Source organism: Mirounga leonina, unplaced genomic scaffold (assembly GCF_011800145.1).
Source record: "Mirounga leonina isolate KUSES-001 unplaced genomic scaffold, KU_Mleo_1.0 Mir_127, whole genome shotgun sequence".
Classification (NCBI taxonomy): Eukaryota; Metazoa; Chordata; class Mammalia; order Carnivora; family Phocidae; genus Mirounga; species Mirounga leonina.
Window position 1 is genome coordinate 79,033,952 of NW_023270316.1, and position 17,819 is coordinate 79,051,770.

A 17,819-nucleotide genomic window follows, 5' to 3' on the forward strand; every position below is an offset into this window, starting at 1 on the left:
GAATAGAGAAACTGATTTCAAGGGCGCTGCAGAGAGAGTGCTTTGTGGATGAGGACTGTGACTCTGACTCTAAAGAACAATTAAGCAGTAACATTTGAGGGAAGACATTAAGGAGAAGCTATGAGAGAAGATATCTAAGTGTCCTTAGGTTTTATACAGACTACAATGAGGGCAGTGATAAAATATTGCCAAAAGAGGGCGCCTGGGTGGCTCAGTTGGTTAAGCGACTCCCTTCGGCTCAGGTCATGATCCTGGAGTCCCTGAATCGAGTGCCGCACTGGGCTCCCTGCTCAGCAGGGAGTCTGCTTCTCCCTCTGACCCTTCCCCCTCTCATGTGCTCTCTCTCTCTCTCATTCTCTCTCTCTCAAATAAATAAATAAAAATCTTAAAAAAAAAAAATATTGCCAAAAGAGGCACTGCTCAAATACTGTGAGACTTAATAACTGGAGTAAATAAGTAAGAGAAACACGGAATCTAATCTAAATGCATCAATCGTAACTTGAATGAGTTTACTAAAGTACTCTTAATTAAGTCATTGGGAATTATTTTAGCGAAGACAGTGGAAGGATGTCAGGTCTATGAGAGAAACAGATAAAAACTGACTATATTCAATGTATATATAAATATTTTGATGGAAGAGGAATCAAAAGGCTGAGTACAAACTAGAAAGAAAAATCAGTCTCAATGACATTTACATATTCATTCTTTTTTTAAAAAGATTTTATTTGAGAGAGAGCGTGCGCACAGGCGCGTGCACACGAACAGGGGGGAGGGGCAGAAGGAGAGGGAGAAGCAGACTCCCCACTGAGCAGGGAGCCTGACATGGGGCTGGATCCCAGGACCCTAAGATCATGACCTGAGCCGAAGGCACATAGATGCTCAATTGACTGAGCCACCCACATGCCCCTACATAATCATTCTTAACAGTAAGATCCAACAGTCCACAAGCAGTCAGCCAGAGGAAGAGTTTAACACCCTAGAGAGAGAGTGCATAGAGGAAAGAGGATGAGGTAAGAGGAAAGGCAAAGGGAGAGAGGAAGCCAATGTAAAGATGTAAAGTACCTCAAAGACCAGAACCAGAGCACAGTATCTATAATGTCTCAACCCAGATACAACTAAACATGGAGAAATCAAGAGAAAAGAAAATTGTACAAAAGCAACTCTGCATCTCTTTAAAGGGGGCATATTTGGTCTTTGCCCTTAAAGTTCATTTCCCAGGGACTCCTCAGAATTGGATTTCTTACAGCTAGAGTTACCAACCCTTGTGAGCTGGCTGCAAGGCAAGTCCCAGGGAGTTGGAAGGGCTGCTACTTATTGTGTAAAAGGGGGCCACACTGGAAGTCTACTAAATCAAGGATGGTAATGCATATGCCAGTTTTCCTGTTTAAGGTTGTAAGTTGTGAGAAGTGTATTATGCATGATCCATAATTTGTATTAGTTGTGTGTTCTCTGTTCAGTATAAACTTAACCTACTGATGACTGAACTTAGGAGTCTTAAAGACTTTGACTCCTTCTGTAGTTCTATACTATAACTTAACGTAACAACTAATTTTAAGCTCCAAACAATGTTCTTGGTGTGAAATATATAATTATTTTTGATTCTTCTTATTGAAACACATTTAATAGTGATTATGAGGACAATTATGATAACTTGAACTTTGATTTATACCCATTTAATTTTACAAAGCTTTCACACAGGTTACCTAATTTAGCAATTGGTACATGGTAGTAAATTGGTCTTCACAGCAAGTTTTAAACTATATACCCTACCATGGCATTTTAATACCAACTTGATATTTTATAGGATTTTTAAGGTAAAAATCTATGTCATGCTCATAATCCCTAAACAACTGATACTTTAAAAAGAGAATAAAACAATCAGATCACATCTTCAAAGCAAAAACAAGAAAACCACATTTTGAAAGCAAATATGGAATTTAGATTTAATTATCCAAGATAATTAATTTCTTGAAAAAGTCTAACCTTAAAGAATATATTTTCTTTCTATGAAAGGCAGATACTCAAAAATCATGTTAAATTTTTAAATATTCTAGGCTCAAACTTAGGAGAGATTATTCTCTTAAAGAAGTAAAAATGATGGGGCACCTGGGTGGCTCAGTCGTTAAGCGTCTGCCTTCGGCTCAGGTCATGATCCCAGGGTCCTGGGATCGAGCCCCAAATCGGGCTCCCTGCTTGGTGGGAAGCCTGCTTCTCCCTCTCCCACTCCCCCTGCTTGTGTTCCTGCTCTCGCTTATCTCTCTGTCAAATAAATAAATAAAATCTTAAAAAAAAAAGTAAAAATAAGAACACTGTTATTCCACATATTGCATGAAACACAGAAATAAAATGCTTCCATGTATATTAATATTATTCTCACAGCCATGTTCCACTACATAATGAAACACCTTAAAGAAAACGTACTATTATTATATAGTCCTTAGCTTAGCTTCCATGGGCCACAGTACACTCCAACTGAAATTAATTGCATAAATTAACCTGTAAGTTATTTTGTATCGGGGAAAGTTACAGTGATTTGTCTATGAGTAACCATCCATGAAAGTATGTTGACTCTGATGTACTTTCTCCTATTAAGAACTGGTTCTTGACAGAATTTTATCTTCAAACTAGAATTTTAGTTATTCTTCCTTCTGTGCCACGGCAGAAAAAAGTTTCAACTTTATTTTACTGAGAGAAGCCCTCAGAATCACTCAGTTGAGCTACAGAAGGCTGACATTTTGAAAATTAACAGACAGCAGTTTTTGGGCCATATGAGATACCTGTTCCCTTATTTCTTTCATTTTTTCCAATCTCTTGAGTTTTGTTGCATATTCTTGAACTTCTTTTAATCCAATATCTGTGCAGAGACGAACCAAGAAACGCAGACCTATTGTAAAAAATAGTTTTAGAAAAATATTAATGCACAATGTTGAAAATATAACAAATCAATGAACTCAGTCTTTTGGGACACAAGTAGGAATGACACAAATAGTGGTTGTTTCTATTAAAAATTAATGACAGTTTGTATTCTCTGGCCCTATGAAAACGGACCTCCTTGAAAGGGGACCTAAAGGGACAGACTCTCTCCACCTGCCCTGCCCTCAGGTGAGACCACACCATCTACTTAGAGCCCTTCCCATACTCTTTATGTCCTTATCTGCTTTACCTTTATACCACTTATGACTACTGACGTATACATTTGTTTACTGTCTTTCTCTTCCTGGGGGTTTTCATCTGTTTTACTTTCCGCCACACCCACAGTGCTTGAACAGTGCTGTATTCCAACACTGTAGCATCACTCCACAAGAATTTGTGAATAACTCAGCAATTCATGACCACTAACATATTGTAAAAGTAATGGTACTAAAATAATTTAAGATGTCACTATATAAATTGCCTATGTATACATTTATCTTAATAATTCACAATAAGAAATAATTTACACATATCGTACAAATAATACTTAACTATTTCTCTTACCTATCCTTAGAATGAATGGCTTAGGAATATTTAAAGTAAAATAAAAATCATTGGTTTTGGTAGATGTTCTTCGAAATTTAGTAGGTCATCTGAACTCTATAGAGCAGGTCAATTTTTGCTAACTGAAGAATATATTTTAAGAATGAATTATCCTGTTGGGTTTATCAGAAAACTACTCTGCTCAAGATGAGATATTACATGGGTGCAAATGTTTTTTCTATAGCTATAGTTAAGGTAGACAAATTATAATTTGTTTTGAAAATTATCCAGGCTGAAGTCATCTTGAACATTTCCTATGGCATAATCATTCATTTAATTTTCAGAGTGACTATTTTCTTTAAAAAATATTTTATTTAGAGCGCCTGGGTGGCTCAGTCGTTGAGCCTCTGCCTTCGGCTCGGGTCATGGTCCCAGGGTACTGGGATCGAGCCCCACATCGGGCACCCTGCTCAGCAGGAAGGCTGCTTCTCCCTCTCCCACTCCCCCTGTTTGTGTTCCCTCTCTTGCTGTGTCTCTCTCTGTCAAATAAATAAATAAAATCTTTAAAAAAATATTTTATTTATAAGTAATCTCTACACCCAACACAGGGCTTAAACTCACACCCCTGAGATCAATAGTCACATGCTCCACCAAGTGAGCTGGCCTAGTGCCCCTTAGAGTGAATCTTAAACTCTCAATAAAGAAAGAAATTTGGACTTGCGTGGAGATTCTCCCTTTACTGGTCCAGTGCAGAGGGACTATAGCCACTGCGGGGGTTCTTAATCAGCAGAATTCTGTCAATGCAATTTGGCAATGTCTGGGGACATTTCTGTTTTTCATAATGAGGAGGTGGAAGTGCTAGGAGCATCTGCTGGGTAGAAGCCAGGGATGCTGCTAAAACATTCTATAATCCGTAGGATGGCCGCCCACAATACAGAATTATCTCATCCCAAATGTCAATGGTGCCAAGGTGGGGAAATGTTTGCCTAGCAGACTTTGGGTTGCTTCATTTTTACAAAAGATATTGTTACCTCTCATTTAATCTCTAAATCACCAGTTTCCTGAAGTGACTGAGATTAAGAATCACATAAAAAACCTTTAAAAAAGAAATAGGAGGGGCGCCTGGGTGGCTCAGTTTGTTAAGCGTCTGACTTCCGGGTTGGGTCATAATCTGGGGTCCTGGTATTGGGCCTGCATCTGGCTCCCAGCTCAGCCAGGGATTCTGCTTCTCCCTCTCCTTCTGCCCCTCCCCTCCACTTGTGTGCGCACGCTCTCTCTCTCAAATAAATAAGTAAAAATCTTAAAAAAAAAAAAAATAAATAAATAGGAAATGAAAGGTATCTGTGTCCACTGCAAACCTAAATGAGAATCTCTGTAGGTTGGGCTAGAAATTTGTGCTTTTTAAGTTTTATAAGTAATTCCCACATAGCCTGTTTCCTGATGGCATTTGCAAACTACTGCTGTAAATTAACAAATCGGCTTCTAAATCAGCATTAGAAAAGTTCTTGCTCCTAAACTGCTACCAAAGTCCATAATTCTGAGCTCTCTGCTGTTGACCTTTCACAAAAGCCAAATGGAGAAAATATTAATGAAGGAACATGCAGTACATCTCATTCCCAGATCAGGCTGGGCCACTGGAAAACTTGGCATAGGAAAGATTTGTCTTACTGAACTGAAATGCATTGTTTAGTGTTCATTGTCACTGAAGGAAAAAATTAAGGTCTTTCAAACATTTTATTTGCTGTGGGGATGTCATGAAAGCAAGGAGCTGCTATAACTTTAATTGATCTTATCTAATATATATCTCTTGGTTTCGCAACATAAATGAAAAGTTAGAAATGTTTTCTTCTTCCCAAGGAATTACTTTGTTTCCTCATAAACAGAAAAGATTGTATAACTGATGACATTTTCTCCCTTTCCTTTAGCTGCAAGGCTATTCAGGGCCAAATACATGAGAGTATGTGGCATGTGAATATGGTTATTTTGTATTTTTCTTGGTCATGATTTTGTTGTTGGTACTCCTGTAATACTTCACATTATTACTTTAAGTAATAACCCATTATGCAAAAAGATGGGGAATAAATGAGTATTTTCTACAAAGCTAGCTTCACAAAAGGGAAATAAGCCCAATACCAACATAATGTTTTAAACTTAAAGTAACATTAAAATTCATTTGCTATCCATATGAGCACGATGATTGTTCTATTTTCATAAACTCTAAAAGTATTTTTCAACCTCAGAAAGTTGCATACTAAGTGGAGAGTTAAAAATGCCTTTTCTGGGCTGCCTGGTGGCTCAGTTCGTTGGGTATCTGCCTTCGGCTCAGGTCATGATCTGGGGACCCTGGGATCCAGCCCCACATTGGGCTCCCTACTGAGCAGGGAGCCTGCTTCTCCCTTTCCCTTTACCCCTCCCCTAGCTTGTGCCCTCTCTTTCTTTTCTTTTTTTTTTTTTAAAGATTTTATTTATTTATTTGACAGAGAGAGACAGAGTGAAAGAGGGAACACAAGCAGGGGGAGTGGGAGAGGGAGAAGCAGGCTCCCCGCTTAGCAGGGAGTCCAATGCAGGGCTCGATCCCCAGACCCTGGGATCATGACCTGAGCCAAAGGCAGACGCTTAACGACTGAGCCACCTAGGCGCCCCTTGTGCCCTCTCTTTCTCAAATAAATAATAAATAAATTTTAAAAAATGCATTTTCTATAAAACATCAGTTTATGAACTTTAAAAAATCAGTAATAAACCAAAATTCTTCAAATTTCACAAAACTTTGAATTATACATCGGTTTACTACTAAAGAAACACTTAAATCTTAAATCTATCAAAAATTAAATTCTATACAATGTACTTGCATAGTCAAATTTTCTGATCCTATAACCACATGTGTAATCATGTATCACAAATTATAGGCTGGTAGCTATATATGCAATTACTGTAGCAAATGTAGTTATCATACTTAATGACATAATATGTGAAAACCTATAGCTTAAAAGTTACAAGATGTAAACTCACATTCAACATTTTCTGGAAATTTTCTGTGAATCTCCTTGTAAGTATCTAACGCTTTTTGGTAGTTACCTGTAAATAAAAAAAAAAGAAAACTCCACTAGCAGATTATAAAAATTAATAAGATTCAGCAAAGTGGTAATTTTAATTCAAGACACTGGCACCATTTATTGGTTTAGTAAGACTTTCATGTTTGCCACAAGTATATATAAACCATTCTTAATATAACTTCTGGAAGAAAATGTACAGATACAAGAAAATTGAAAAAGGGGTAGAGCAGAAGTAAATGGGTGATGACTGAAACTTAGTTTAGTCCGTGGGGCACCTGGGTGGCTCAGTCAGTTAAGTGACTGCCTTCGGCTCAGGTCATGATCCCAGGGTCCTGGGACTGAGTCCCACATCGGGCTCCCTGCTCAGCAAGGGGCCTGCTTCTCCCTCTCCTTCTCCCCCTGCCTATGCTCTCCTGCTCTCTGTCAAATAAATAAATAAAATCTTAAAAAAAAAAAAAGAAACTTAGTTTAGTTCTTAAAATAAATACGTTAGTGTCAAAAATTAAGTTCTATTCAATTTCTAAAACTTAAAGATTATTTTATTAGAACTGACAAATTTGGGGCGCCTGGGTGGCTCAGTCATTAAGCGTCTGCCTTCGGCTCAGGTCATGATCCCAGGGTCCTGGAACCGAGCCCCACATCAGGCTCCCTGCTCAGCGGGAGGCCTGCTTCTCCTTCTCCCACTCCCCCTGCTTGTGTTCCCTCTCTCAGTGTGTCTCTCTCTGTCAAATAAATAAATAAAATCTTTAAAAAAAAAAACAAAAAAACAAAACAAAAGAACTGACAAATTTAAAAATAATTTAAGTGATAAGCTAACATTAATTTCAGTATCATTCACTTAGTTGGGAAAAGATGAAAAATAACCTTTTCCAGTAGTTTATTTTGAAACATTAAAAAGTTTACAGAAAGCATTTTGTTTTATAATACAATAAATATAATACAATACTGCTTCATAGCAGTAAAGAACAGGGAAAAATGAATTTTGGATCTTTGCTAAAATCTCAGTAAACAAGGAATGAATCTGTCTGGGCCCCACTCTACACAAGGGCCAGCCATGCTGACCCTCCAAGAGCTGTGGTGAGAACTGGATACAACTGAGACAGGAAGTACCCAGCATCCAGTGGCTCTCACTAACGTCCGCTTCTCTTCTTCTAATCTGTACTTCCGTAACACAAGGGAGGTTCTGTCTTAAATCACTCCGAATACCTCATATGTATGTATGTCTTACCCATGACTGACACTGTAATGAACACTGGTAACTCAGAACTCACTCTGATATCGGTAACATGTACATACAGTACGGTGATGTTACAGATCTCATAGCAACTACAGTAACAGCAAAGATCAATATCTAAATGATTTGAGGACTCCTCTGTGTATATATTCTGATGCCATTCTGAAGGAGCTCACAGAGGTAAAGAAAGAGACCTACAAAACAGGATGAGAACACTGTTAACACTGTCACATTTGTGCTCCCTTTGGATTGAGGCATTTTTTCCCTAGATCATTTGTAGGCTCTACAAGAGGGATTACAAATCTATTAACATTTATCTCCTTGCTTAATCTCTGATGAGAGTTTTTTTTTTTTTAAAGATTTTTTTAAATTTATTTATTTGACAGAGAGAGAGATAGCGAGAGAGGGAACACAAGTCGGGGGAGCAAGAGAGGGAGAAGCAGGCTTCCTGCGGACCAGGAAGCCCGATGCGGGCCTCGATCCCAGGACCCCAGGATCATGACCTGAGCCGAAGGCAGACGCTTAACAACTGAGCCACCCAGGCACCCTCTGATGAGAGTCTTAAGAGTATCATTCACTTCACGGTTAGTCCAACAATACTAACATCTCCATGCTCCATGCTTCAGGACAAGTGTCAGCAGTACAGGATGGAATAAAAACAGTTCCCGAAAACACAGAGATACCTAGTGGTCTTTGGTATAGAAAACACAGCCCCAGTTGTTCCAGTTCAGGGCCTTCTTCAGGCTTCTCAGGTGTGAGACAGTCTCGTAAGTTTGGCCGAGCATACAAGGATGTTTAGAATTAGGTGAACAGAAAATGGAAATGTAAACTAATATGTATAAAATGTCTATTTTTCTGTGACTAACTTGTCAAAATGATTACATGTTAACTTTGAAAAATAATGACTCTCTTCTTAATAATGGTGACCCACTTTGTAAGCATAACTTTTTTCTGTATGTAGTAATTATTATGTTTCTCATATAATGCTTCAATATGTGTAGTAATCAAAAGCTAATGTTTTAATAAACAAATATGCAGTTGGAAAACAGTTATGTGCATAATTACCTAAAAGACATAAAGAAGCAAAATATATAAAAAATAAATAAAATTAAAGCATTTACCACTTCTTCTAAAACAACTAGCTACCATCAGCTGCCATTTCACTTGTGTAGGCCTATAAAAGAAATGAATTATATAAAATCAGAGATGAAATAGAAACAATCTGTGATGATCAGTTTTATAAAGTTATATATCTATAGTATCGTTCAAGTTTTTTTCAAATACTTTTTGACCTTTGATTAGATCTTTATTATTGACAATAGCATATATACACTTTCCTTCATTATTATCTATCAGATGCATATTAGAAAATTTAAATTTAAGAGTCCTTCAATCTAGTTCATGCCCTATTTAGATTTTATGTGAACACTTAACCTGTTTGGCTAAAGACCACTGCATTCTATTTTAAACATTATCATTATCTTTGCCATAATTTTATACTGTGGTTTAGTACCCTGTCACTGTCCCAATAGTATTTACCAGCATAATATCCCATATAAATCCCTTATGTCACACTTTCAGAAAGCAATGAGGGATAGAGTCTGAAAATTACCACAGGGAAGAATTATGATTTCCATATTTGGAATAAGTAAGCACCACCAAGAAAGTCACGACTTCTGGTTTTAAGATGGCAGAGTAAAAACCTTTTACTTCACAATGTCTTTTCCAGAAATAACCCCCCAAAACAAGGAGGATAAGAAAGATGAACTCAAATTCTATCTCAAATGAAACTTAAACCATATAAAACCATATGCAAATGATGGATGATGGATAAAAAAAATGGAAACTGACTTTGGCAGGGCAAAGAAAGGTAAAACTCAAGTGCTTGCCAATAGCACACTGAAGACAGGTGTTCAGATCTTCCTGAAAACACCAGAAATGCTCAAGAACTGGAATCACCAGCATTGAGGAAGGAAGGGTAAGGCACGAAACTACAAAAAAGGAAAACAGACTGGAAATGTGATTGAGAAGCAGTTGGACACGCCCTCTGTGCAGCCAGGTAATAACCCCTCACCCCCAGGAGCTGCTCAGGAAGGCTCCAGCCCAGGGTGCTGGACAGAAAACTGGAGGATGAGGTAGAGTCTGTTTCTGGAACAATGAGATCCTCAGCCCAGCCCCTTGCAGCTGCTGGAATGGCAAAAGCCAGGCTTACATTCCGGAGGCACATATTTACCTATGAAGTTACCAGGATGCTCCTCTGAATACACTGAATGGCCCCAGAGAAAAGACTTTAGAGTTTTAAGATGAACTCTCAGGAACAAAACCATACTATTAACATGTTCTAATGCAGCATTTGGTGAAGGTGCTATTGGCATTTAGGGTGAGACGATTCACTGTACAGGTCCTCTACTCATTACTGAATGTTTACCATCCTGGTGGCTGCCTACCTAATACCCACAGTGCTTCCCCATCATCAAGACAATAAAAATGCCCCTCTCCCTACATTTCCACATGGCTCCCCCAGGGTGGGGCAGTGTTGCCCTTCTTTGCTCATATTGTCTTTTTTCTTTATATTGTAAAGTATAACACATATGGAAAAGTACACAAAACATAACTATATAGCTCAATAAACCATCATAAAGTAAACACTCATGAAACTGCCCTGCAGTTCTAGAAACAGAATACTGCCAACACCCTAGAAGCCTCCTTCATACTCTTCCAGCATTACCTCCTTCATCTACAAAGGCAACTACTATCCTGACTTTTTAACACTGATTTAGCCTTTTTGAACTTTACATGAATGAAATCATATACAAGGTACCCTCTTTTTACAGCTTTATTGAAATACAATTCATGCAACATATAATACATCCATTTAATGTGTATAATTCAAAGGGTTTTGGTGTACCACATTAATTTTTTAAAATTATGATTAAAATACACACGACAAAAAATTTGCCATTTTAAGTCATTTTGGGGGGTATAATTCAGTGGCATTAATTATATTCAGAATGTTGTACAATCACCACCGTCTTTTCAAAACCTTTTCTATTGGCCAAACAGAAACCGCACAACCACTAAGTACTAACTCTTCATTTCTCCCCTGCAGACTCTAGGGTACTGTCAACATATACTGTCTCTGAATGTGCCCATTCTAGATATTTCTTACAAGTGGGATCACACCATATTTGTCCTTCTGTGTCTGGCTTCTTTCACTTAGCATGATGTTTTCCTGGTTGTAGCATGTGACATGTTGTAACATGTGTCAGAATGTCTTTCCTTTTTATGGCTGAATAATACTCCATTGCATGTATACAACTACATTTTGTTGTTTATCCATTCATCAGTGATGGGTACTTGGGTTGTTGCCACCATTTGGCCTTTGTGAAAAATGCTATGAATATGCATATACAAATATCTGTTTGAGTCTCAGCTTTCAATTCCTTTATATATACCTAGGAGTAGAATTGCTAGATCATATGGTAATTCTAAGATTAGCCTTCTGAGGAACCACCAAATGATCTTCCATAAAATACCACTTTACATTTCCACCAGCAATGCACAGGGTTACAATTTCTCCACATACTCAATGACCCACCACTTATTATTTTGTTGTTGTTGTTGTTTTTAAAGATTTTATTTATTTATTTGACAGAGAGAGACACAGCGAGAGAGGGAATACAAGCAGGGGGAGTGGGAGAGGGAGAAGCAGGCCTCCCGCTGAGCACGGAGCCTGATGCGGGGCTCGATCCCAGGACCCTGGGATCATGACCCGAGCCGAAGGCAGACGCTTAACGACTGAGCCACCCAGGTAGCTGTTACATTTAAAAACAACAACGGGGCGCCTGGGTCTATTCAAATGTCTATTCAAATCCTTTGCCTACTCTTAAAATGCTTTTTGTTGTTGTTGTTGAGTCACAGAAGTTCTTTATATATTCTAGATATACCCCTTATCAGATATATGCTTGCAAATATGTGGGCTACCTTTTCATTCTGTTGATACAATCTTTTGATGTATGAAAGTTTTAAATTTTGATGAAGTCTAATGTATTTTTTTTTTTTGCCTGTGTTTTTGGTGTCACATCTAAGAAATCATTGTCAAATCCAACAGGATAAAGATTTTTCCCCTCTGTTTTCTTCTAAGAGTTACATTTGGTTATTTGATCCATTTTGAATTAAATTTTATTTGGGGTAAGGGTCCAACTTCATCCCTTTCCATGTGGATATCAAGTTTTCTGAGTGCCTTTTGTTGGAAAGTTGTCCTTTCATCGAATGGTCCTGGCACCTTTGTTGAAAATCAATTTATTATATACATGAGGTCTTCTTCCTGAGTCCTAGATTCCATTCATCTCCATGTCTGTCTTTGTATCAATATTGTTTTGATTACTGCAGTTCTCTACCAAATTTTGATGTCAGAAAGTGTGAGAACTCCAACTTTTTTCTTTTTCAAATCGTTTTGGCTATTCAGGGTCCCTTGAGATCCATATGAATATTAAAGTGAACTGGGCAATCTGCTTTACTGAGTCCATCATTTCAAATGTTAGTCTCATCTGGAAATAATGCTTAATCTGGGCACCCAGTGGCCAGTCAAGCTGACACATAAAATCATTCATCTCAGTAGAATTCACCAGTAAGGCTATCTGGTCCAGGGATTTTCTTTGTTGGAATTTTTTTTTTTTTAAGATTTTATTTTATTTTATTTTGACAGAGAGAGACCCAGCGAGAGAGGGAGCACAAGCAGGAGAAGCAGGCTTCCCGCGGAGCAGGGAGCCCGATGCGGGGCTCGATCCCAGGACCCTGGGATCATGACCTGAGCCAAAGGCAGACACTTAAAGACTGAGCCACCCAGGCGCCACATGGAATATTTTTGATTACTTAATTCAGTCTCCTTACTAGTCACAGGTCTATTCAGATTTTCTATTTCTTCTTGAATCAGTTTTAGTTGATTGTGTGTTTCCAGGAATTTGTCTGATTTATCTATATTATCTAACTTGTTGGCATACAACTATTCATAGTGTTCTCCTATAATCTTTTGATTTCTACAAAATTGGTAGTAATGACCCTATGCGCACTTATAATTTTAGTAATTTAAATAGTCTATCTTTTCCTTCATCAATCTAAGCTAAAGATGTGTGAATTTTATTATTCTTCTCAAAGAATCAACTTTTGGTTTTATTGATTTTCTCTACTGTTTTGCTATTCGCTTATTTATTTCTGATTCCATCTCTATAATTTCTTTTCTTCTGCTAGTTATAGGTTTATTCAATATCTTGTAGACAGTTTACAGGTGGATACTGATTTTCTTATTGAATCTGTCAATCTTTTTCATTTACTGGAAGATTTTAATAAATTTCTCTTTAATGTTCTTACTAATATAGGATGATTGTTTCTTCTTTTTAGCTGTTTGTTCTGTGTACTGCATGTTTTTAGTTCCTCAATTCCTCCATTACTGCCTTTTTTGGGTATTTAGTTGATTTTTTGTAGTGTACTATTTTGATTCCCATCATTCCTTTTCTGTGCATTCTTTTCTGTGTTTGCCTTTTAAATCGTATAGGGAAAAGAAAGGTTATAAGCCAAACCAGAAATACAATACTGGCTTTTATTATTTACCTATGAAGTTACCTTTATAAGTGTTCTTTAATATTTTCTTAGGTCTTGGGAGTTATTGTCTAGTGACTTTTCAGTTCAGCCTGAAGGACACCCTTTAGCATCTCGTGTTACAGGTAGATGGACTGGTAATAAACTCCCTCAGCTTTTGTTTTATATCTGAAAATGTCTTAATTTCTCCTTCCTTCATTTTTTTTTTCACATGACACAAATACTCATATTTTCTAAGCCATTTAACAAGGTATAAAACCAGTCTTAGTGGGGTGCCTGGGTGGCTCAGTAGGTTAACTGTCTTCGGCTCAAGTGATGATTTCAGGGTTCTGGGATCAAGCCTACGTCAGGCTCCCTGCTCAGCAGTAAGTCTGCTTCTCCTTCTCCCTCTGCCCTCGCCCACCCCACTCATGCTCTCTCTCTCTCTCTCAGATAAATAAAATCTTTAAAAACAAAACAGTCTTAGCTCTTAGGCCATAAAAAAACAGGCAACCAGTAGTAGTGGGTAGTTGCTGACTCCTACTTTATTTTTAAAAATTTTAAAGTTTTTATTACATTCTAGTTAACATACAGTATTATATTAGTTTCAGGTATACAATATGATTCAACAATTCCATACATGATCTGGTGGTCATCGTAACAGGTGCACTCCTTAATCACCATCACCTATTTCACCCACTGCCCCACCCACCTCCCCTCCAGTAACCATCAGTTTGTTCTCTAGAGTTAAAAGTCTGTTTCTTGCTTTGCCTCTCTTTTTTCCCCTTTTGTTCATTTGTTTTGTTTCTTAAATTCCACATGAGTGAAATCATATGGTATTAGTCTTTCTCTGACTGGTTTATTTCACTTACCATTATATTTTCTAGCTCCATCCATATCATTGCAAATAACAAGATTTCATTCTTTTTTATGGCTGAATAATATTCCAGCGTGCACGTGTGTGTGCATGCACACACACATACACACCTCTTTATCCAGTCATCAGCTGATGGACATTTGGGCTGTCTCCATATTTTGGCTATTGTAAATAATGCTGCTATAAATATCAGGGTGCATGTATCCCTTTGAACTAGTATTTTTGCATTCTTTGGGTAAATACCTTGTAGTGCAATTGCTGGAACATAGGTTAGTTCCACTTTTAACTTTGTGAGGAACCTCCATACTATTTTCCACAGTGTTTGCATCAGTTTGCATTCCCACCAACAGTGCAAGAGGGTTCCCCTTCCTCCACATCCTAGCCAACACCTGTTCTTTCTTGTGTTGTTGATGTTAGCCATTCTAACAGGCTGGGGGCGGGGGGATATCTCATTGCAGTTTTGAGTTGCATTTCCCTGATAAATGATTGTGAGCCTCTTTTCATGTGTCTGTTGGGCATCTGTATGTCTTCTCTGGAGAAATGTTTGTTCATGTTTTCTGCCCATTTTTATTTTTTTAAGAGTTTATTTATTTATTTGACAGGCAGAGAGAGAGAGAGAGCATAAGCAGGGGGAGTGACAGAGGGAGAGGGAGAAGCAGGCTCCTTGCTGAGCAAGAAGCCCGATGTGGGGCTCGATCCCAGGACCCTGAGATCCTGACCTGAGCCGAAGGCAGATGCTTAACTGACTGAGACACCCAGGTGCCCCCTTCTGCCCATTTTTAAATTGGATTTGTGTTTTGGGTGTTGAGTTTTGTAAGTTTATATATTTTGGATACTAACCTTTTATTGGCTAGGCCATTTGGAAATATCTTCTCCCATTCTGTAGGTTGTCTTTTAATTTTGTTGACTGTTTACTTCACTGTGCAGAAGCTTTTTATTTTGATGTAGTCCCAACAGTTTAGTTTTGCTTTTGTTTCCCTTGCCTCAGGAGACATATCTAGTAAGAAATTGCTATGGCCGATGTCAAAGAGGTTACTGCCTATGCTCTCTTCTAGGATTTTTATGATCTCAGGTCTCAAATTTAGGTCTTTAATCCACTTAGAGTTTATTTTCAGGTATGGTGAAAGAATGGTCCAGTTTCATTCTTTTGCACGTAGTTGTCCAGTTTTCCCAACACCATTTGTTGAAGAGACTATCTTTTTCCCATTAGATATTCTTTCCTGTTTTGTTGAAGATTAATTGACCATATAGTTGTGAGCTCATTTCTGGGTTTTCTATTCTGTTCCATTGATCTATGTGTATATTTTTGTGCCAGGACCATACTGTTTTGATTACTACAGCTTTGTAATATAACTTAATGCCAAAGTTGTGGTGCCTCCATGTTTGCTTTTCTTTTCCAAGATTGCTTTGTCTATTTGGGGTCTTTTGTTGTTCCATATAAATTTTAGGATTGTTTCTTCTAGTTTTATGAAAAACACTATTGGTATTTTGATAGGGATTGCATTAAATGTGTAGATTGCTTTGGGTAATATAGACATTTTAACAATATTTGTTCTTCCAATCCACGAGCATGGAACGGTCTTTCCATTTCTTCGTATCATCAGGTTCTTTCATCAGTATTTTACAGTTTTCAGAATACAGGTCTTTACATCTTTGGTTAGGTTTATTTGTAGGTATCTTATTATTTTTGATGTGATTGTAAATGGGACTAATACCTTAATTTCTCTTTCTTCATTATTGGTATACAGAAATGCAACAGAGTTCTGTATGTTGATTTTGTATCCTGCAACTTTACTGAACTCATGTATCAGTTCTAGAGTCTTTTCGGGTTTCTATACAGAGTATTATGTCATCTGCAAATAGTGAAAATTTCACTTCTTCCTTACCAATTTGGATACCTTTTATTTCTTTTTGTTGTCTGATTGCTGTGGCTAAGACTTCTACTACTATGCTGAATAAAAGTTGTGACAGTGGACATCCCTGTCTTTTTCCTGACTGTAGAGGAAAAGCTCCCAGTTTTTCCCCATTTAGGATAGTGTTAGCTGTGGGTTTTTCATATATGGCCTTTATTATTTTGAGAGGTATGTTGCCTCTAAACCTACTTTGTTGAGGGTTTTTTTTTTTTTACACGAATGGATGTTGTACTTTGTCAAATGCTTTTTCTGTATCTATTGAAACGATCACATGGTTTTTGTCCTTTCTCTTATTAATGTAATGTACCATGTTGATTTAAAAATACTGAACCACCCTTGCAGCAAACCAGGAATAAATTTTTTTTAATGTATTGTTTGATTCAGTTTGCTAGTGTTTTGTTGAGGACTTTTGCATCTATGTTCATCAGAGATATTGGCCCGTAGTTCTTTTTTAGTGTTGCCTTTATCTGGTTTTGGTATCACGGTAATGCTGGCCTCACAGAATGAATTTGGAAGTTTTCGTTCCATTTCTATTTTTTTGAACAGTTTGAGAAAATAGGTATTTACTCTTCTTTAAATGTTTGGTAGAATTTGCTTGTGAAGCCATCTGGTCCTGGAGTTTTGTTGGATGTTTTTGTTTACTGATTCAATTTCCTGGCTGGTTATTGGTCTCTCCAAATTTTCTACTTCTTCCTGTCTCAGTTTTGGTAACTTAATATGTTTTTAGGAATTTATCCATCTCTCCTAGGATGTCCAATTTGTTGGTATATAGTTTTTCATAATATTCTCTTATAACTATTTCTGTGGTGTTGGCTGTTATTTCTCCTCTTTCATTTGTGATTTTACTGAATTGAGACCTTTCTCTTTTTTTCTTGATAAGCCTGGCTAGAGGTTTATCAATTTTTTCAAAGAACCAGCTCCTGGTTTCACTGATCTGTTCTATTGTTTTTTGTAGCTTCTATATCATTTATTCCTGCTCTGATCTTTATTATTTCCTCCCTTCTGCTGGTTTTAGGTTTTATGTGTTGTTCTTTTTCTAGCTCCTTTAGGCATAAGGTTAGGTTGTTTGAGATTTTTTCTTGCTTCTTGAGGTAGGCGTGTATTGCTATATACTTCTGTCTTAGAACCACTTTTGCTTTATCCCAAAGGTTTTGGACCCTCGTGTTTTCATTTTCATTTCTTTGCATGTGCTTTTTAATTTCTTCTTTTATGTCCTTTTGACCCATTCGTTGCTTAATAGCATGTTATTTAACCTCCATGTATTTGTGGTCTTTCCAGAGTTTTTCTTGTGGTTGACTTCTAATTTCATAGTTTTGTGGTCAGAAAAGGTGCATGACAGGACTTCAATTTTCTTGAATTGGTTGAGGCCTGTATTGTGGCCTAATATGTAATTTATTTTGGAGAATGTTCTCTGTGCACTTGAAAAGAATGTGTATTCTGCTGTTTTAGGATGGAATGTTCCAAATATATCTGTTAAATCCATCTATTCCAGAGTGTAATGCGAAGCCATTGTTTCCTTGTTGATTTTTTCTTTAGATAATCTGTCCATTTAGTAAGTGGGTTGTTAAAGTCCCCTACTGTTATTGTATTATTATTGATTAGTTCCTTTATGTTTGTTATTGCTTTATGTATTTGGGTGCTCCCATGTTGGGTGCATAAATATTTAAACAATCGTTATATCTTCTTTTGGACTGTCCCCTTTATTATTA

General features: G+C 37.4%; 1 protein-coding gene across 3 annotated transcripts in view; it reads right to left on the reverse strand.

Annotated features, from left to right (window-relative positions):
* The window catches only part of IFT88 (intraflagellar transport 88), a 156,574-nt gene that overhangs the window by 34,784 nt on the left and 103,971 nt on the right, over window positions 1-17,819 (reverse strand). For 2 of the 3 annotated variants that reach the window (XM_035003737.1, XM_035003735.1), the window contains 3 exons: window positions 8,865-8,917; window positions 6,466-6,531; window positions 2,778-2,884 (listed from right to left, as the gene is read on the reverse strand). In XM_035003737.1, coding sequence (XP_034859628.1) covers window positions 2,778-2,884; window positions 6,466-6,531; window positions 8,865-8,917 — 226 coding nt within the window. The remainder of the gene's footprint in view (window positions 1-2,777; window positions 2,885-6,465; window positions 6,532-8,864; window positions 8,918-17,819) is intronic. The other variant, XM_035003738.1, reaches the window with a different exon arrangement.